At 33.2% G+C, this 22,129-nt stretch overlaps 2 protein-coding genes across 8 annotated transcripts in view; both read left to right on the forward strand.

Moving 5' to 3' along the window:
- The first annotated feature begins 1,872 nt into the window (after window positions 1–1,872).
- Window positions 1,873–6,830, forward strand: LOC128554627 (uncharacterized). Its single transcript, XM_053535916.1, has 7 exons — window positions 1,873–2,011; window positions 2,555–2,712; window positions 3,159–3,257; window positions 4,333–4,414; window positions 5,007–5,162; window positions 5,513–5,613; window positions 6,366–6,830. The coding sequence occupies exons 2-7, from the start codon at window positions 2,560–2,562 to the stop codon at window positions 6,423–6,425; spliced, it is 651 nt and encodes a 216-aa protein (XP_053391891.1). The 5' UTR covers window positions 1,873–2,011; window positions 2,555–2,559; the 3' UTR covers window positions 6,426–6,830.
- LOC128554591 (uncharacterized) overlaps window positions 1,957–22,129 on the forward strand; it is a 31,706-nt gene continuing 11,533 nt past the window's right edge. Inside the window, exons 1-6 of one of the 7 annotated variants that reach the window (XM_053535860.1) lie at window positions 16,216–16,418; window positions 16,971–17,128; window positions 18,487–18,585; window positions 19,803–19,884; window positions 20,794–20,949; window positions 21,314–21,420. In XM_053535860.1, the coding sequence (XP_053391835.1) occupies window positions 16,250–16,418; window positions 16,971–17,128; window positions 18,487–18,585; window positions 19,803–19,884; window positions 20,794–20,949; window positions 21,314–21,420 (771 nt within the window). In that variant the 5' untranslated portion in view covers window positions 16,216–16,249. Of the gene's footprint in view, window positions 1,984–16,204; window positions 16,419–16,970; window positions 17,129–18,486; window positions 18,586–19,802; window positions 19,885–20,793; window positions 20,950–21,313; window positions 21,421–22,129 lie in introns of those variants that run through there. The other 6 variants (XM_053535892.1, XM_053535876.1, XM_053535885.1 and 3 more) reach the window with 6 other exon arrangements.

Raw genomic sequence — 22,129 nt, forward strand, 5'->3', positions numbered from 1 at the left:
GATGATACCGGGTATTATTCGCCACTTACATTGACTCGGCGTCCGTTGCCAAGCAGTTTAGATCCTTTACTCTATTGACTATGGCCTTGCCCGGGTTGTAGAATTCATGAGATAAAAGAAAAAGTCATATATCAGCAAAAGATCGCTTGTTCCACATTAACACTTATCATTGTTTAAATTACACTTGGTATTTCTCCTCGTTTGAAAAAGAACTATCACCGTTACATCTCAACGTTAGGTGTGACAATCCCACTAGTCAGCAAATTCAAACCTCGTGTTTCTTTTTTTGACCTCTTCAGTTCACAAAAGGCAATCTTAAAGTATGTGACTTTTGCTAGAAGAATAAGACTGTCCCAGTAGAAGACAAAAAAAAAAAAAAAAAAAAAAGAAACTCAAAAGAGAAGAACATATATTATTTCACACACTTACTCATTTATGTAATTCTCAATATATTACAGAAATAGTCTTAAAATATTCAAGCAAATGTAAAAGCATCTACTTTTAGCAGCTCATTCAGCATACATCAGAGGCATAATGAATGTGTCTTCCAAATGTGTTCGAAATGCGTCTGACAAATACAAATAATTATTCATTGTTACAAAATGTCTTCGAAAATCCCAATAGGGAGAAGCTTTTCCATTTTAAGACAGTATCCTTTCAGTTACTCCGACACCGTCTCCACGGGTCGTTATTAGGACAGGATTTATGCTTGAAAACAACGATTAAGACCGAAGCTTTACAATACCATGTAGTTGTTACCATTGTTTTCTTTGCAATTTGAGCCGTGCCATGAGAAAACCAACACAGTGGCTTTGCGACCAGCATAGATCCAGACCAGCCTGCGCATCCGCGCAGTCTGGTCAGGATCCATGCTGTTCGTTAAAGGTTTCTTTAATTGCAATAGGCTTTGAAAGCGAACAGCATGGATCCTGACCAGGCTGCGCGGATGCGCAGGGTGGTCTGGATCCATGCTAGTCGCAAAGCCACTATGTTGGTTTTCTCATGGCACGGCTCATTTGTTGACAAGCTGAGGGTTATACCTCTAGAGTGACTGAAACTATTCGGTTGATTATCAAATTTAGCGGAGATATCATACTCATAAACATTCTGACGATGTTAACTGAACATTGGATAGAACCTTCTCATTTGAGAGAGCAGAGAACTTACGTTCACGTCGAACGCTGTCCCTATCAACCAGCTAGCTGATGATCCTATAACACGTCCCGCTTTACATAGTTTGAGAATAACCTGTCCGACAAACTGTATTTGATTCTGCAAATGATTGTACTTAGTCGAACTGCAACCAATATTCGGAAAAGATACATATACATGTAATGTAGAAACTAGAATGTATGCAGACCGAACATACATTTTATCTATTGTCAGTACTACATGTAAGTAGCCAATCGCCAAATCGGTCAAAATGACAAAAGAAAAGAACTATTAAACACATATATATGTTAATCTTAAACAGATATGAACATTTGAAGCTGAATGCCAAAAAAAAAAAGTTTTTTTTTTTCTCTTTAAAATATGGTACTTTGAAGCCACTGTTTATTTATTAGGCTATCATAATTAAAGAAAACAAATTAATACCTACATTCAATACTTTTAATTGTTATTGACATACATAGAAATAAATGACAGTTACTTACAAAACAATTGAGACAATTAAAACGATTTGAATCATTCGAACCTTCGAAGATACAAAGAAAAACAACATAATGATATAGCTTGATGTGGGAACCCGGATAGAGAACGCATTGTTAGTATTGTTTAGAGGTACATGTTTGTGACTAACAATAGTTAAACGTGTTTGGTGTTTCTCTGTGAATTTTTCTGAATTGTGTTCAATATTAATAAACTTATAGCAAAGAACAGAATTTTTGTTAAGTATTGCGTGGGTGATATTGTGTATATAACTTGCTAATCAAGACCTACCTCTATAGCTTTAGTCAGCCTGATGGTAGAGAAGTTAAAGCCATCAAACGAGACTTTTCCGAAACAAACTGTGAGTACATTTTCTTTCTGTTAAAAAAGTTAGTTGTGGCATTCTGTCGTGTATATATCATGCAATGAAAAAACAAGATTATTTTATTTTACAGATTAAACAACATTTACTGCACATTCATTTCTTAGTGTCAATGGAATGGATAAAAATTGTTTTGTCCTCATGCTGCAATAATTGGTGATTGAAATGACTAATCTTAAAGTCACAAAAACGTTTTCGTTAAAAAGAAATCGATATTTGTCTCGTAGAGATATATCTCTTTGTCATTTGTTTATTCATTTGATATATTCATAACAAGAACATTTAGTACTGCAAATAAAAAAAAAAACACCAGACGTGAATGACAATCTGCTTTAACTTTACAATGTATTTTACAAGTAAACAAAATATTATGGTACATTTTGTAATTAATCTCAAAAACAATTTTCATTCATTTGATTGCAACGCAATTCGATTGAAACAACAGAGAATAAACATGCAAAATAATTTACCGAATTGTACATACTGTCATAAACGAACTTTTCATTTATTTTGATGTTACAGCTACAATGATGTTCAGAATTGTATTTTTGGTGGGTGTGTTATCTAGTGTTTTGTGCGAGTGCCCTGCAAAACAATTTTGTTTCCCAAAGCAATGGCAAAGCTTGGTAACCTTTGTGAATGTAACCGGTGAAGGAAATGGTACCGTACAAATCACACCGGTAATTATAGTTTCTAATACGCCATTAGATAATTAACTCCTGTTTTAATATATTAATTTTAGATATCAATACTGTGGAGTTAGTGCAAGACTATATATAACTACAAGATTCATATACGTTACATGCCTCTCCTTACTAGTAAGATGTACTATCTATATCAATGAAACCAGACAACTGCTGCTATTCGAATGTTATAATTAATGCACGTTACTCTCGTGAATAAATTTGATCAAACAGAGACCATTAAGTGGGAAAATATTAAACACTGTGATGACGTTATTAATTAGGAATTAATATTATAATTTATACCTAAACGTGGATGTTTCGTTGACAGAAATTACTGTTTGGAGTTCAGATGCATGGAATTATTTCACCCGTGAGCAATGGATGTGAGTGATAAAATGTTCATAAATTGAGTGAATTCGATGTTGTTGCTACTTTTTCAGGGCAGTGCTCTCATCTTCGTTGACGGTGTTGATGAAAAATACAGAACAGACATACATAACTCATATGGAACTGCTACAGTACTAATACTGTACAAACAGGTATGTGTAACGTTACTTAAACAAATAAATCAAAGAAAACTTTGAAAGGACAGATTGGTGAGTATATTGAGGTTTGCTGTTCTATGTCAATGTGTGTGACTGCATGAACAGTTCATTAATACATAACTCGACACTTATACAAAATACAATCCAGTCAAACGATACAGAGGAGAGATTTTATCACAAGAATATATTTTGTTTTTCAGTTGCATACTTACAACGTTAGTACATTTGTGTACAGTGATATACCTAACTCGCTTACAAGTGTACGGTTATTTAAAACATAAGTTTGAAATTGAACCCTTATATAATTTGTATGTTAAAATAAGTACTGTGCCATCCTTTTGAAATCCAGAACCTTGTCAACAAGCATGCCGTTAAAACGAATCAGAATTCAATAAGCGTATTTAATTTGTAAATCTGTCAGTTTTAATATATCAGACAATGTATAGCAGTACCAGTTTTTATCGTAAACGCTTACGACAGAAAACATTGGAAAATATTCTTGACCCTTACATAAAACCATTTAATTACATGCGATGGATTTATTGATTAACTTGCATGTATTAAAAGTAAAAAACGTTGTATACATTAAAAAAGAATTGTCTTCGAAACGTGCTACCATTAAGTTTGAAATAAATATGCATCCAAAATTTTGGTTAAAGAACCGCAAACATTACTGAGCCGTTTAGAATTATGACAAACATATATTATTCTCAAATCAAAGTAGATATGGTTATCAACTTAATCGCTTTTACTTTTTCATGAATATAATGAATTGATTAAGTGCAAAATTATAACTGTAATACATGAATCAAACACCAATTTTAACATATTGGTCAGACGTTCTACCCGGATGTCATTGGTCAGTGTTCTGCTACAGTCATGACTACCTGTACGTGCTTTCATTTGATACAGGTACCGATTTTCAATTGACAAAACTTCTGTTTTTTTTCCAAGGAAAGTATAGATGTATACAAAACGAAATGTAATATTATGAAATGTTTTAGTACATGGAAACATAAATTAATCAACTTATAAATCTTAGTACATAGATTTGTTTTGTTTCTTTCAGCATGTTGGATACCACATCGAGAACAATAAATGTACGCCATTTAAACCTGGTCCAAAATATAACACGACCTTCTGTACTCCAGGTAGATAAATTTTGTCTTGAAGAAAGCTGTTATCATATCAGAATACATGTAACAAAAGTTACACAGAACATTATGTTACATATCGGTACATTACAAAACAACATTACGATTCTGAAAACTCACTACTATGAATGTTACGTACATTATAATATCTTTAATGTATAATTGCATGGTATTTTACTATGTTGTTAACGCAGTTAATTACAACGCAGTAACTGTTCGTAACTTTTTTTATTTATGTTTGATCTAAAGTATTGACTAATGAAATCACCTTCCAGATTAAAAAAAAAAAAAAAAAAAATTTCTATGTAGAAGAATGTCCTTCATAGGATATAGTAAATTCGAAATAACCTGAGTCTATTTTTGATAAAAAAACATTTTAAGCTATAATGTTATTTACCGTTATTTTATTTTGATTGTCTCCCGTACAAAATAATTAAAGGTAGAACAATGTAACATGTATTCTTCGAAGAGTATTATCTATGTCATTGCATCTATATCTAAAAAAAGAAAACAATTTGTCGAGATAGGTTAATTGCAACACTAATTAGACATTATAGATTATACAAAATGAGTTGCATTTCTATTGCAGAAAATGCCAACATCTCTAAGCCGTATCTTATTGGATACAAACCAAGTATCAAAGCTGTCGACTACAAATTTCCATTGTTTATTTCCAACTTGTTCTTCACTGTGGAGGATAACACTGCTCCTGTATCCCTGAGACTGTTTGAGACTCTCTCTGGAAGTACGTGACAATTTATTTTGGAAATATAGATTATATTACTTAGTTTTGTTTGTTTGTTTCGGATTTAGCGCCCTTTTTAACAGTAACCTAACAAATGTGTCTTGATTCTTTACCAGTACTAAGTTATCCGCGAGGATGCACTTTTCCACATAAATTAGAGGTGTAACGAATGCTTTCGGACACAAACAACTATATATATATATACTCCTATAGAAGCATTACTTGAATATAGTTTTGGGCTTAACTGATATTTCTTCAACATGATAAATAATATCATTGCACCAAACTTTGATGGACTGGTATACAATATGATATTATCCTACTGTTTTTTTTATTAATGAACATTTCAGAGTTTTCTGTGCTGAGTACAATTTTGTTTGAAGACTACTCGCCAACTAAACCAGATCCGAATGTTTTCAATGTTCCAAGTATATGTAAACACGACAAACAGGTAACAATGGTGTTTCGTTCATTTTTGTATGTAGCTTACCGAACATTAAAACGCAAGTTTTATGTAGTCAGTTTCAGTATAACAATGAAATTTTATTCGCTAAAATCTCCTAAGGTATGTATATTTGTCTATTTTGGAATTATTTGAATCGATACACATCTGAAATATCTTTAAATTTTGTTAACAGATTTATGTCAAACGGACATAATAGGCTATAGGTCACAAAATATATGAAATGTTTTACAAATCACAAGTCCTAAAACTATATCCAAGCGTTTTTCCGCATATCTCCCCAGAATTACCTGCCAGAGGACTGTTATCAGTTTTAGTGCTCGAGTTCGTATATTTCCTAAACATAATAAAAAATCTTTAAAGAATAAAAAATGCAAGTCTTTGAAGATTTTAATATGTATACAATTGTTTTATATACTGTAATAAATGGTATTAAAAGACAGAAAAAAGACATGCCAGAACTGAATGGCAAAACGTTAGTCTGGAAGTTATCTTGTCTAGAATTCGTGAAGTTACGTTCTTCGATATGTTAAGAAACAAAATACAAAACAAATAAACGGAAGTGGTGTTAACGAAATTTAAACCCCATTGATACTTTATGATGTCTACTATGATATTTTCAAACGTCGATTGAGGTCATTGTTTTGGAGACATAACAAATCAAAATGTGTGATATTTATGTAATAATCAGTATAACAAGATGCCTCTCTTAATCAAAGACATTACCTTTTTATTTTCAGAAAAATGCCGAAATGTGGCAAACTTGGGCTAGCAGGCTGCTTTGGGAAATGATGCAGTAGAATACCGGAGTAGTCACATGTTGATATCAGCTTAAAATGTTAGAATTTCTCCAGGCACCTACTTGTTGTAAATGAATCAAGACTAGTTTTACAAAATGCACGTTCGTTTCATTTGTTACACTTGTGTAATTGTTCAAAACACTGTTTACATTTCAAATTTCTCGTGAAAAGAAGTTTGGTGATTTTTATCCACTTTTATTATGGCGTAAAAAATCTAGGAACACTTTAAACAACTGTGTTTAGCCGTTTTAAAAGATGTTTTCAAGACAGTTAGTTTTCACTATTTTCTGTTATGATTCTTAATTGGTAAAATTGCATATTTATAACTAGTTGTTCATGCAGTTATCAACATACTAGTGTACTGACCAAGCACTAACTCAGTTTCAATAAAAATATTACAGCATATACAGACAGTCAGCTTGTTTCTTATAGTCCAAGACCCAATTTACAAAGCAGACCTGAGAAGAACTTTGAACCTTGAAATATATTTCATGAAATTAGACTCTTGAATGTAGCTAAACTCTTGCTTAAAATCTTGAAACTCTCCTTCGTCTACTTAAAACTAAGAAACTGTTTATCGAGGCTTCTGCTACAATTTCTCTATCTATAACAATGGCGGGGGATATAGCTTGGTCATATTATGAATATCAGAATACGAGTCTTGTCTTCAGACAAGCTTTTGAGCACATTGGTGTAATTATACCTTAGATTTACCAAAATGTTATGTTTTACTTAATTAATCGTTTTTTTCCGCTAGTGTGGACTTTCTCGGTGCGGACTTTGTTTACATTTTGTTGTCTTACTTGTTTTTTTTGGTTGGATTGAACGTAGCACCGACACATGATAGGCCATATGGCGACTTTCCAGCTTTAATGGTGGAGGAAGACCCCAGGTGCCCCTCCGTGCACTATTTCATCACGAGCGGGCACCTGGGTAGAACCACCGACCTTCCGTAAGCCAGCTGGATGGCTTCCTCACATGAAGAATTCAACGCCCCGAGTGGGGCTCGAACCCACATGGGCGAGGGGCAAGTGATTTGAAGTCAGCGACCTTAACCACTCGGTTACGGAGCCCCCCCCCCCCACCCCCACGTCTTACTTTTTGAAATAGGGTAAGTACGAGGTTAGCACGCACTTTACGCGTTCAAACCGTTAAATCCCAGTTTCCTTTATATAGGTTACTGACCGTTCCAAGGCGGTGCGCCTATTTTCAGCTGGTTTTCTGTCTATCTTGTATTGTCTATTGCGTATGTTGTCCTGTTTGTTGTAAGCGTTTCTTTCTCCACCTCACTCCCTCTATCGCCCCATCCGATTTTTTCTCCCCTAGCATTTGCGCTCCTTTTTGCATCCCCTCCCCCTTTACTTTGAGTTAGTTATTGTGGCTCGTCTTTGTTTTGGCTGCCGAAAAAACCTAAGGCGGTACAGGATTGTTTTTCCTGGTGATTGTGTGTCTAAAGCGGTGCCCTACTGTGTTGTTGTACCTTACCTGTCTATTTTTCTATGTAAGTTAGTTAGGCGTGGTTGTGTCATCTTTGGTACATGAATGTTTGCGCTTTTGTGGTATACCTTGTAGTGTAACTGTGATTAAGGAACGTAACATTCCCTTTGTATATTCATCCTTGTTCTACTTTCCCCTTCAACTCCCCGGTCACCTTTTTTACCCCTTACCACTTCCTCCCTAACTATCTTTATTTGGCATAAAACATGTACTTTTTAGATTTTTGAAGCAACCCGTCTGATATATTTTTCCATTACAGCCCGCAAATGCGTGGCTCTGAGGCTGTGTCTTTGGTGCTCTATGTTTCCGAGCAATCTACTCTTACCTATTATCTTTTGTATTTAAACTATCTTAAAATTGCCAAATCAAGAAAAAAGGATGCCTTCTATTATTTCCTTTACATGGGTTGTTGAATGCATGTGTAGAGTTTTGTATGCAGGTTTTGATTTGTGTACTGAGATCTGTCAATGCAGGATCATGGGGGAGAGACTGGGGTGGAAGGAGGTGGTGTCTATGCTAGAGATGCCGTTATCTAGCTATGTTCCATAAGGCGTGAGAAATACAAATGAATGCATTTAATGTCCAACGTTGATGAAATCAATCAGTTCATAAAAGATTTATTGCTTCAACTGGCCAAGTATGGTCTTATCATATGTGCCCTGTTTTGAGGAGTCGGGCATATGCTAACACCTGCACACATATTCCATCTGTCGCGCCTTATCTACAATGCTGTATGTTATTGGCACGAGATTCCTTACACAGTTTGTTGATTTGATTAGTATCAAAAATCTTTAATGACACGTTTGCGTTGTGTCTGGGTTGTGTCTGGGTGTATGCTTTGATATTATTAACATTAGTTCTCTCTGTCTGTAACGACATCGACAGGGCAGATTAAATGTGATAAAACGGCATCTTTCTTATTCTTAATGACAAGCAAAACAGTATAATTATATAAAGTATTCATTATAAAGGTCGGTGAATGCTAAGGTCATTTTGTGAATCTGTAGATGGACGCTAAAGATCTGCAGTTGGATTAGAGATTAACCTGGGTATATAGCATAAAAATATATATCAAATATGGAATATGTTGATTCTGCTCCACGACTCATTGCATATGTTGAAACACGTGGTTAGAGAAAACATCCGTTGACAGTGTAGGACAAGACCCCACCCTGAAAACATTTAACCAGCAGGTTATGAAATTTAACACTATTTTTCCATATACTTAATATTAACAGATAAAATTGATACCCTCTACTTAAAATGGCAATGCGTCCTACCCAGAAGTGTTGAGTGCACAACTGTAGTGCTTTTGCCCGCCTAGAAATGTTTACTGGAAGGATTCTGTCGTATCTGTAAAAACAAATCAAAAGTAATTTTGACCATTTTAGCTATTATCTTGTTCCAATCTCTTAATAGTATTTAATCAGTCTCGAAACAGACATGTGCTTATTACGAAACATAAAATATATGATAAAATCTGTATAAACCTTTACTTTGAAATTCATACATAACTAATATTTCAATACTAACGGTATAGGTAGGGGGCCAATAGGGTCTACCATGCACCCCCTCCCCAAAACACTTGACTTTTTTTTAATAGGTACCAAATTGTTTGGCAGGACCAACCCTTTCGAAACAAAAAATGTTCCCATGAAAAGTTCTTTTGAACTATATAAGAGTTCACTGTTTTCATGGCAATTGTTCATTTTAGGAAAATACGTCAGGTCTGGTGATAAAACAATAAAAATGGTGTCAAAATGGAGCTAAGACATTGGCCTTTAAAAACAGCCTTTGTATGTTAATTAACTAATTGGCATATTCATGAATATTAATGAGAAAGTTGCAAAGTGACAAACTGTTATTAGAAAATAATATTTTTTTAAGTTTTAAATCAAGTTGAATGTACTTAACAGTTTTGATCCGTTCTGAAAGTCTCTCAGTGTTTTCTTAAATAGTATTTGTAACACTGATTGTAACGTTTTTACTCCAAAATAGGTATGTTTAGCTGACTTGCATAATATTAACCATACCCACAACCAACATCTCAGGAAACAAGATACCACTAAAATTTAATAAAATGATATAATTAAATGTTATCAATGAAATAACAATTATGTGAGCTATATTGTTTGGAAATGAAGTTTAAATAACTTTTTGAAGAAGGAATCAATATGTAACATAATTTACACATGCTACATTACTATTTCAATAACCTTGTTTTATTACATCAATTATTTAGAAAACATAGATCAGACAGCTTTGATCTGGTCTTAATGCCTCTCAGTGTTTTCTAGAATAGTATTCTATTACTGTGAAGGCAATTAATTTTTCTACATTAGGTATTTTAGCAAATTTGCTTAAATTAATCTATGCTGAAACAGACATCTCTGAAAACAAGATATAACTAAAACTGAACAACATGATGAACTAAACTGTGATCAATAAACTTGTGTTATTTGAGCTGAAGCACATGAAAATGTAATGTAAATACTTATTTGAAGGAGGAATCTGTTTGTAAAATACTTAACACATGTTACGTTACCATTCCAGTAATCTTGTTTTATAGTATCGTTATTTTCTCAGAAAATGGTAGAGGAATATTTAGTTATCAAGTGGTTTAATACTTCTAAAAAATATTACAGCATCATACTTTCCAAGCAGTGAGACTGTTTTTATGCCCCTCCTTTTGAAGCATAACAACACAATCGAGCAATATAATAGCTGACTTGATTTGAATATGTCTGTTCGTTAGATGTAGTGAAATGTGAAACTGCCATCATACCCCTAGCACTAGCTTAAACAGTGTTCTGTTATATTGAAATTTTATGAATTACTTAAAATTTGAACGTAAAATCAGATGAAATGTCTGAAAAATATGAAATGCACAAATTATGAGACAGTAGTGTTACAAGAATCAAATTCTACACGTCTTGATTAAGATGTTACTAACGATGTTTTCACTTCAAAGTGGCATTATGCGCATGTTACTGAACATGTGTGTTTTTGGTGAATCTTTTATAAAATCAATTTTCGGTTGCTGTGCATTTAAATGTGTCAAATTATCGACAATCGCATATTAGAATTTGAAGTTGATTCTTTAGAAATAAAGAAAACGGACTAATAAAATAATAGTTCATTTCTTAAATTTTCTACGCAATAATCTCCCTTACCTATAGGCAGGGATTTCTGAAGTTAAAGGGAAGCAATTCCTGCGTGCAGTTTGGCTTTTCTTAAAAAGACTGCCCCAGTCAAAATCTAAGAAAAGTCATATTTGGAAAGTTATTATTTCGTACTGGTAACAGGAAGAGTTTGGTATATTGGGTTAAAAGCTATAATTTCCTCCACCCTTTTTGCACAAACATCTATTACAGTTGGATTTTTACTTGAAAAATGCGTATATTTCCACTTTAATGTTACCTAATATAGCATATTTGCTCTCTTGTTGGTTATCTGTTATGAATAATATTTTGCTTTATAGCATATCATTCATAAATTAGAAAGCAAATGACAAAAGAAGATCTAGGTTCTCAAAATCACTTTAAATTTATGAATGAAATTTGATTACACGTTGATTCTGAAGCAATTTGTATCATACTCTCGAGTTTCTTGCTACAGTCTGAACTTTTGACAAAGAGATGTAATGCCTTTGTCATAATCTTTGATATGTAGCTTAATTGGCAATCAAACTTTTTTGTTATGATTGATGCAATGTTGCTCTTAGTTGTTACGGTATATCAAGGAATATTCCAACACATAATATAATTTAGTCCTTGTCTGTACAATTTAGAATACCAAAAATATTTTGTACATTCTGTCATTCTTGTAAATGTTTCAAAATGACTACAATAGTCTTCTTTATTTCATATGTATAAAGTTTTATATATTTCTTATATCTTGATTTGGTATCATTAAAACAATCTTGTCCAGCTGGTTTTAGTTTTAAATCTAAAGTTTTTACTTTAAATACCAGCATATTTTCTTTTGTTTATTAGTTTTGGTTTAGCACCACTTTGCAAAAGAAATTCAGTCATGTAATGTTGAGCAGTTAACCTAACAAATGTCCATGCATTCTGTACTGGAACTATTCAGTTCTCTGCAGACAAGTGCTAAGTTCTCACTATTGTACAGGTGGGTGTAAGTCTACTTCTACTAAGCTGACTTTAGACACGATGTCTTTATTTAATCGTCACGAAGAGCAAATTTCTTAGGCCTTATCCAGATATCTGACTCAGGACCCTATGATTCATCCTTAAAGCTAGGGGTGGTTTTGCATATGTTCTTTTAATGCTACTTTTTCTAAAACTCAAAAGGTACTTTTTATAAAACTTGACTTTTACTAACAGGAAAACTGAAAATATCAGCTGTATGATCATAATATTATGAATGCACAGATGGATTTTATTGTGTGTTATATTGAAATTCCGTCTAAAATAAGAGTTACATGGATGATGCAATATATATTTTAGGCTATTTCTGAAATAGCAGAAGAAAACCTTTTTAAAACTAACAGCTAACAGTTTAAATAAATCAGTATGCGACTATTTGGGCTTCAATTTCTTTTTAAAAATCTTTTAAAAAAGCAATGGTAGTGGTAACGTATTTCAAAGTGTGTTACGGAAAAAATATCACACTCTCTGATAAGTAAAGAAGTATATTGTATTTTTATATATCATGTTTAAGGAAAATAGTTTCTGAATAATTGAAGCAATACAACAACGTTGTTGAAATGGTAACGTAACATGTGTAATGTATGTTACATGTTTTATTCTTCCTTTAATAAAGTGTTAATTCTATGTCTACAGACATTATAGATCATATAAAAAATGGTTTTTCATTGATAACAATTAATTATATCATTTTGTTCAGGTTTAGGGGTTTCAGAATTTAATTAGTTGTTTGTGACACTGGTGTATTTTATGAAAATTAGTTGAGCACATCCAGTTTTGAGTAAACAAATGTGCCATAACAGTAACAAAATAATATATTACAAAACACTGAGAGACTTTAAGACCAGAACAAAGCTGATTAGTACATTTAAATTGATTTGAAACTTAGAAAATTCTATTTTTAAACAAAATTTTGTTATTTTTTAACATTCTCATTAATATTCATGAATATGCAAATAAGTTAATTAACATAAAAATACTGCTGTTTGTTAAAGGCAAATGTCTTAGCTCCATTTTGACACCATTTTTATTGTTTTACCACTAAAACTGACTAAGATATGACTGATTATCATCTATTTGGTCTTCCTTTTCAAAATTGAATGGTTGCCATGGAAACAGTGAAATCATATAATAGTTCAAAAGAGCTTTTTCATGGGAACATTTTTTATTTTGAAAGAGTTGGTCCTGCCGAACAATTTGAAACCTATGAAAAAAAAAACATTTGTGGGGGGGTAGCGGGGGTTGCATGGTAGACCTCATTGGCCCCCGTACTAGTATATATCTAAATAATTAATTAACGATATTTACAATTGAAATTGTATCCGGGGATGTACTGGTATAGACTTCATGCCTTCATTCATTCGTCTAGAATAACCATTCAGTCATACATTTATTTACTTATTCTTTCATCTGTTTAAATCGTTTCGTGCATTTCTCCATCCAAGGCTTGCTTATTTACAGATTTTATTTACTTCACAACAGCGGGTGTTAAGTGCTGTGTGGTGGCCGTAAAATGTCGCCCCGACTTCATCTCAGTGTTGTTATATTTTCTGGTCCTTCGGGATCATTGATTTCAACTCATTTAGATAAGAAAATTGAAAACTGCTTAAGCCGGTGCTAGGGGGCGTGGGCAGTGTTGCATTTTCCATTACTGCCCATGAACAGACTCAATCAAACCGAGTCTGCAATTTTCACTGTTTTTCTTGTTTTCGATGCTTCCGAGGGATCTTATTTCCAGATTTTATTTGCACACACGCACGCACACAGATTTGTTTTGTAACATATTTGTTCTGTAATGTAATTTAAAGGGGTTATACAGACATATATAAAAATAAACAATATACTTACACCACACTTAATTGATATTCTCAACAAAGAAACAAATAATCAAGTTAAGTGGAGTGTGTATGAACAATTTCCGTTTAAACTGAATATCATAACAATTGACCTTCTAATGACAATTGTAATCATATGATATCTAGTACCGATTAATTGTATTGTTTACAATCCCGGATACTGGACATATTGTGACTTATTGTTAGCACTAAGTATAAACATGTTCACGCAACAAACAATGCGATCTCGAGTAAGGTCACTTGTCGATTTGTTTAAAATTGATGACTCTGTACAGTGTGCTTACAAAGGGACTAGTGAATTAATACAAGGAGTGAAATTGTTTAAAGAATCTGTTGTATCCGAAACCTTTTCCACAGTATATGTTATCAAAGTACTTTCAACTGTTTTCGATATAAGATATCTGTGTTAAAAAACTCATTGTTTCTGTTCCATAAAGCTTTGCATTACCGATTATTGGAAATGGTAAAGGATAACCAGAAAGTTCCAATGTCTAGCAATGAATATATAGTTATTTAGTACTATCAGTCACCAAGAGGGTCGTGAGGAACTTATATCGTTCACCTGTAAAACTTGGCCTTGGATTCATCAAGATTAACATTCTGACCAAGTTTCATGACGATAGGGTCATAAATGTGGCCTCTACAATGATAACAAGCTTTTCCTCTGGTTTGAGTGGTGACCTAGCTTTTGACCCACATGACTTAGTTTCAAACTTTGCATGGGAATAATCAAGATAGACATTCTGACTAAGTTTCATGAAGATTGGGTGTTACCAAGCTTTTCCTTTGATTAGAAAGGGTGATATAGTTTTTGGGCCCACATAACCCAATTTAAAATCTTGCATAGGAATCATCAAGATAAACATCAAATCAAAGCATAAATGAAACCTCTATATCACTAAAAGTGCCAAAATAGAAAAAGTTTACCCCTTTCAGGGTAGTAACTGTATAACCCATTATGGAATCAACCCGATTTTCAATAGGAACCGAGATCGTTTTGTGACTTAAGTTGTGTGTAAGTGTGATTAAAATGAATTATAAAAGGTCACTTCTGTTATATTCATAAGGTAAATATTAACAAATTTTTGCTTTTCCAGAGGTCAATTAGGGGTTCTAACTTCAGAACCTAGGATTTGATCTGACGGATGCATCATGGGGTCCAAGATATATTGTTGCTGAAGGGATTTTGCAAATTTGAAATGAAGTCTCTATATTTCTTCAAAAGCAAAAATAGCAAATTTTGGCTCTTTAATGGGCCATAACTCTAGAACACATGATTGGATCTGGTAAGTTTTCAAAAAGGACAAAGACGTTGTGCAAATACAAGCTGGGTGCAAGTTTGGTTAAATTTCATCTTAAAATGTAGTCTCTATCGTGTTCAAAAGCCAAATTAGCAATTTTCGGCCATTCAAGGAACCACAACTCAAGAACCCATGATGGGATATGACCAGTTTTCAAAAGGGACAAAGATCTTTTGCAAGTACAAGTTATGTGCAAGTTAGATTAAATTCCATTGCAAACTGTGGTCTCTATCGTGTTCGCAAGAAAATTGTGAACTTAGATAGTGATCTATAACAGTGTTAAGTTTCATAAAGATCAGCCCATGGATTACTTTATGTGGAAATCTATGTAACGAAAAGCAGAAAAGGGGCAATGTCTCTAATGTTACTGAAGTTATACTAATGAAAGCGGCTCATGCACCACCGTCCAATGGTGATCTATTTAAAAGTTTGTGTAAAGTATCGTGAAGATCCATCTATAAGATACCTAGATACAGTCAAACATCTTCATTCATACCAAATCTAGGTGAAAACACCAAATTTATTAGGTCAAGGGTGGAAACTATGTGTGAGCAAATGTCATGTCTTAATCAATCATTATGTGAGGTTTTAAATTATAATTACATTATTTCTTGAATTATAAACATTTTTCCGTTTCTTTCAGATGGACGCACGGGCGGACGCACGCACGAGTTATCTATATATTTATATAGCTTTAATTATTCATACCTGTTTAAGATAAACAATTAAAGCTAAATGCAAAACTATAAAAGAACTTCAAAGCCACTATTTATTAGGCTATCATAACTAAAGAAAACAAGGTACAGTGCAACCTCTGTAGAGCAACACTCTTTGGGAAATACAGATATTGATTGTTATGTTGAGGTTGTTGTTCTAGAGAGGTAAATTTGATTGTATATTTCAGCTTTGGGAAATTTTGATGAAGTTGTTATAGAGAGGTTTTTGCTTAAGAGAGGGCCGCTCTTGAGAGGTTGTTCTGTAATACATATAGTTCGATTACTATGTCATACGTGTTTACACGTTTTCAGCCTAAAATATCTTTATATCGTTTGTTAAGTTTCGCGTGGATGATATTGTGTGTATATAACTTGCTTATCAAGGCATTTAGCTTCAGTCAGCCTGGTGGTAGAGAGATAAATACCATCAAACAAGACTACTCCGACACAAACTGTAAGTACATTTTCTTTCAGTTAAAAATAAGCTTAGTTTTGAAATGCTGTCGTGTATATATCATGTAGCGAAAGAAAAACAACAACATAACTTTATTGAACAGTTTAAATAACATTTTCTGCACATTCGTTCTTTTTTGAGACATTGGATTAGATAAGATTTGCTTCGTCCCCATATTGCATTAGTTGGTTATTAAAATCACTAATCTTAAATTCGGAAAAATATATGAAACAGATCGATATTTGTCTAGTGGAAAAATATCTCTTTATCATTTGTTTTTTTTTTATTTGATATATTCATAAAATGAACATTAAGTACTGAAAAATATATAATCAGATGTGTATGGCAACTGCTTCAACTTCAGAATGTATTTTTCTTTTCAAAATGACAATATATTGTGGTACATATTGTAATTATTTCAAACATATGATTTATACATGTATTCATTCGGTTACAAAGCAATTTGATTGAAACAACAGGGAATATACAAAAACAGCGTTATTTACCGAATTGCACATACTGTCATAAACAAATTATTCATTGATGTTACAGCTACAATGATGTTCAGAATTCTATTTTTCCTGGGTGTCATAACCAGTGTTTCGTGCGAGTGCCCTGCAAAACAATTTTGTTTCCCAAGGCAATGGAAAAGCTTGGTAAACTTTGTGAATGTAATCGGTGAAGGAAATGGTACCGTACAAATCACACCGGTAATAATTATTATAGTTTTTAATCTGCTATTGAATAATCAATTGAGCCACGCCACGAGAAAACCAACATAGTGCGTTTGCGACCAGCATTGATCTAGACCAGCCTGCGCATCCGCGCAGTCTTATCAGGAGCCATGCTGTTCGCTTTCAAAGCCCATTGCAATTAGAGAAACCGTTAGCGAACAGCACGGATCCTGACCAGACTGCGCGGATGCGCAGGCTGGTCTGGATCCCTGCTGGTCGCAAAGCCTCTATGTTGGTTTTCTCGTGGTGCGACTCAATTCCTGTTTTAATCAGTTCTGAATATCAAAAAATTAAATGTGGAATTAGTGCAAGACTATTTATGACACTCTCCTTACTAGTAAATATTAATCTATATTAATGTAACCAGATAATTGCTTCTATCCGAATGTAAATACTAAAGGTGGTAAACCACATTCAAGCAACATTTTCTGACATTTTTCAGTTTTCATACATTCTGTATGATTTTTTTTTTAAAGGAACAAAATGACCTATTGCATAGAGTTAGATTCCTATTAGAAATGTATAACCTTTTAATTTTTGATGAAATTTTGTAATTATCTCCCTTCGATATAAAAGTGTTTAAAAAGTGGAATGTTTCTTTTTATTTCAATATCATTTCTAGTTTAACATTTGAATTTGATAAATATTGAAATATTTCAACTACCTGAAACAAACTGCAAAGTTTGAAACAACGCGTGTCTTCGGAACTAATTGATTTTCAAGTCAATCAGGGTTGCGCAACCAAGGGAAGCAATAATAACTTAAGTTTATAAACTTGCATGTTTATGAACTTTGGCAAATGATGTACTTGCCAATGCAAATCTTTGACAGCTTTATTACAATAGTGTTTATATACATATTATTCCTTAGGCAAATTTTAATTATTAAATTTATACTTAATAATAAATTATGCTAAAATAACGCTATCTTGGTTGGACAACAAGGATAGGGAAATCAAAATTAAAAAAAATGCTTTGAGTAAAAGTCAGATAAGTATTAAGAACTTGGTGAACACAAATCAGTGTAAATGAGCGGTTGCTTAAGTTTCGAACAAATCAATCATTTGGCCGAAATTGATTAGCCACCTTAAACGGACGTTACTCTCGTGAATAGATTTGATCAAACTGAGTCTAGCATTAAGTAGGAAAATATTAAACATGGTGATGACGTTATTAACTAGAATGTAATATAAATACTTAAATGTGGATTTATCGTTGACTGAAATTATTATTTGGAGTTAAGATGCGATGTAATGATTTCACCTGTGAGCAATTGAGGTGAGTAGTACAATGTTCATAAACTGAGTGTATTTAATGTTGTCGTTACACTTTCAGGGCAGTGCTCACATCTTCGTTGACGATGTTGATGCAAAATTAAGATTAGACATTCATAAATCACATGGAACTGGTACTTTAATAGTATTGTACAAAGAGGTATGTAACATTACTTAACCAATAAATCAAAGTCAAGAAAGGACAGATGAGTTGGTACATTCAGGTTGTATGTCCTATTTCAATGTGTGTGATTGCATGTACAGTTCATTAACAAATAACTGGCAATTTTAAACAAAATACAATTCAGTCAAACAATTCAGAAGAGATATTTTATCTCAAGGACGTATTTTGTATTATTCTTTTAGACTTTATACTTATAACGTTGATACATTTTTTTTGTACAGTGATATTACTAGCTCGCTTACAATTGTTCGGTTGTTTCAAACATAGCTTGTTTAAAACATAGCTTTGAAGGGTATATAAAATGTATGCTGAAATAAGTAGTGAGTTTCAATCCTAGAAATTTGGCAACACGCATGCCGCTAAAACGACACAAAGTTCAACAAACGTATCTGATTTGTTAATCTTCCAGTCGTAATATATATAAACAATGAGTACCATTTTTCATCGTAAGCTTTAACTACAGAAGACATTGTAAAATATTCTTGACCGTTACATAAAATTATTTTATTACATGCAATAAACATACTGATTAACTTGAACTAATATTTTAAAAGCAAGAAAACATTGTATACATTTAAAAATAAAAATTGTCGACGAAACATGCTACCATTAAGTTTACTAATAGAAATTTATTACTTAAGTACTTCAAAGATGTGTATAACCTTACACAGCCCTACTTGTAACACAGGAAACTATTTTCTGGTGTCCTTTAAATAAATATGTACTTTTGTTTAAATACCTGTAAATATTACTTACTTGTTTAGATGTTTGACAGACGTATAACATTCTCAGATCAAAGTAGATATGGTTACTTATTCATTCGCCAATCCTATTTAATGGATATTATGAATAGATTACGTGCACCATTGTATTTGTAATCATTTATGATACATGAATCAAACAGCAATTTTAAAATAGTGGTTAAGGCGTCCGTCGCTCTACCCAGGGGTCATTCTCATGTTACACAAGTACTTCATTTCATATGACACAACTACTGACCTACAGTGATATGATTCGAAAAGATTCATATAGATCTCAAAGCTAGCTTTATTCACAATCAGGCTAATGAAGTTAGTACATACCAAATGAAATTGTAATATGATGAAATTTTCTAGTACACGTATATATAAATTAATCGATTCGGTCCCAAAGCTAACAAATCTCAATACATAGAATTCTTTTGTTTCTATCAGCATGTTGGGTACTACATCGAGAACAATAAATGTACACCAGTTAAACCTGATCTGAAATACAACTTGACCCTCTGTACTCCAGGTAAATATATTCTACTCTTGAAAAAAAGCTGTAATCAGAAATACAGGTAACAAAAGTTAACATAACATTCTGTCATAAATCGGTCTCTAGAACTGCATCGGTCAGCAAAATTCCATATGCAATGGCACATTATGATTTGAGCCGTGCCATGAGAAAACCAACATAGTGGGTTGGCGACCAGCATGGGTCCAGACCAGACTGTTCGCTAACAGTTTCTCTATTTGCTATAGGCTCTGAAAGCGAACAGCATGGATCCTGACCAGACTGCGCGAATTTCTTCTACGTTATTCGCAAGGTATTTCCGTTTACGTTTGATATAAAGTATTAATAAATAAAATGACCTTCCAGGTTATTTTAAGAAATAACTTCTATCAAGGTGAATGCCCCTCATAGGATGTAGTAAAATTCAACTGTCCTCATTCCGATTCTGAATATATGTATATCGACATTATTCACTGTAAAATTATTGAACGGTATATTATTTGGGCATTTATATGCTCCCGGACAAAATAATTACAGGTAGAAAAATTGAAAATGAGCCGCGCCATGAGAAAACCAACGTAATGGCTTTCCAGACCAGCTTGCTCATCCACGCAGTCTGGTGAAGATCCATGCTGTTCGCTTACAGTTTCTCCAATTCCAATAGGCTTTAAAAGTGAACAGCAAGGATCCTGACCAGACTGCGCGGATGCGCAGTACTGTCTGGATCCATGCTGGTAGCAAACCCACTATGTTGGTTTTCCCATGACACGACTCAAATGTATTCTTCTATGATTATTTATCTGTATAATTGTATCAATAATATGCTAATAGATGACACAAGTTGCTACGATTGGTTAATTAGAACCTGTTATAAAACATCATCTTGATATTATAGATACTAAAAGATGAGTTGTATTTCTGTTGCAGAAAACGCAAACATCTCTAAGCCGTACCTTATCGGATACAAGCCAAGTATCAAAGCTGTCGACTACAACTTTCATTTCTTTGTTCCCAATGCCGTGCTCAGTGTTGAGGATAACACTGCTCCTGTATCCCTGAGAATGTTTGGGACTCTCACTGGCAGTACGTAACATTTTTTTAAATATAAATCATCTTAATTTGCCATCTTAGTTTGTCTTGTTAGTTGTGTGTTTAGCGCCTTTCTCAACAGTAACCTAACCAGTGTTTTTTTATTCTTTACTAGTTCTAAGTTGACCACAAGTAGCTGCAATCTTCTCCCCATGAATAAGACGTGTAGGACGAATGCTTACGGGCACAAAACCTTTTTTTTTTTTAAACATATTTACTACAGATGTAGTACTTGAATATAGTTTTAGAATTAATTGATATTTCTTTAGCACGATATATAATACAATTGCACAAAACGTTGATGGACTGGTGTGCTATACAATATCATCCTACCGTGTTTTGTTAATGAATATTTCAGAGTTTTCTATGCAGAGTACACTGTTGTTTGAAAACTTCTCGCCAACAAAACCAAATCCGAAGGTTTTCGATGTTCCACGTATATGTAAACACATCATTGACAAACAGGTATTAATGGCGTTTCTTCTATTTTTGCATGTAGCTTGCCGAACAATAAAACGCAAGTTTTATGTAGTAAGGTTAAGCATAACACAATATGTAGTCAGTTTCAGTGTAACAATGAAATTTTATCCGCTAAAATCTCCATATGTAAGTATATTTGTCTATTTTTGAATTATTTGAATTGATACACATCTGAAAATATCTTTAACTTTTGTTAACAGATTGTGTAAAACGGACTATATTTTTACCGACTATAAAAAGATATAGGTCACAAAATATATGAAACGTCTTTACGATCACAAGTCTTAAAACTACACCCAAATGTTTTTCCGCATATTTCTACAGAATTACCTGCCAGAGGACTCTGATCAGTTTTAATGCCCGAGTTCATATATTTTTAAATATAATTGCAATGTACAAACCTTCGAGGATTTTAAGATGCATACAACTGTTTTATGTACTGAAGTAAGGGAATATTTGAAAAGACAGAGAAAAACATGCCAGAGCTAAATGGCGAAATGTTAGTCCGGAAGTTGTCTTGTCCGGAATTCGTGATGTTATGTTTTTCTATATAATAAAAAACTAAATACAAAACAAATAAAAGCAAGTGGTGTTAACGAAGTTTAACCTCATTGATACCTTATGATGTCTACAGTAACTATAATATTTTCAAACGTCGATTGAGGCCATTATTGTGGAGACATGACCTAACAAA

Source organism: Mercenaria mercenaria, chromosome 2 (genome assembly GCF_021730395.1).
Source record: "Mercenaria mercenaria strain notata chromosome 2, MADL_Memer_1, whole genome shotgun sequence".
NCBI lineage: Eukaryota > Metazoa > Mollusca > Bivalvia > Venerida > Veneridae > Mercenaria > Mercenaria mercenaria.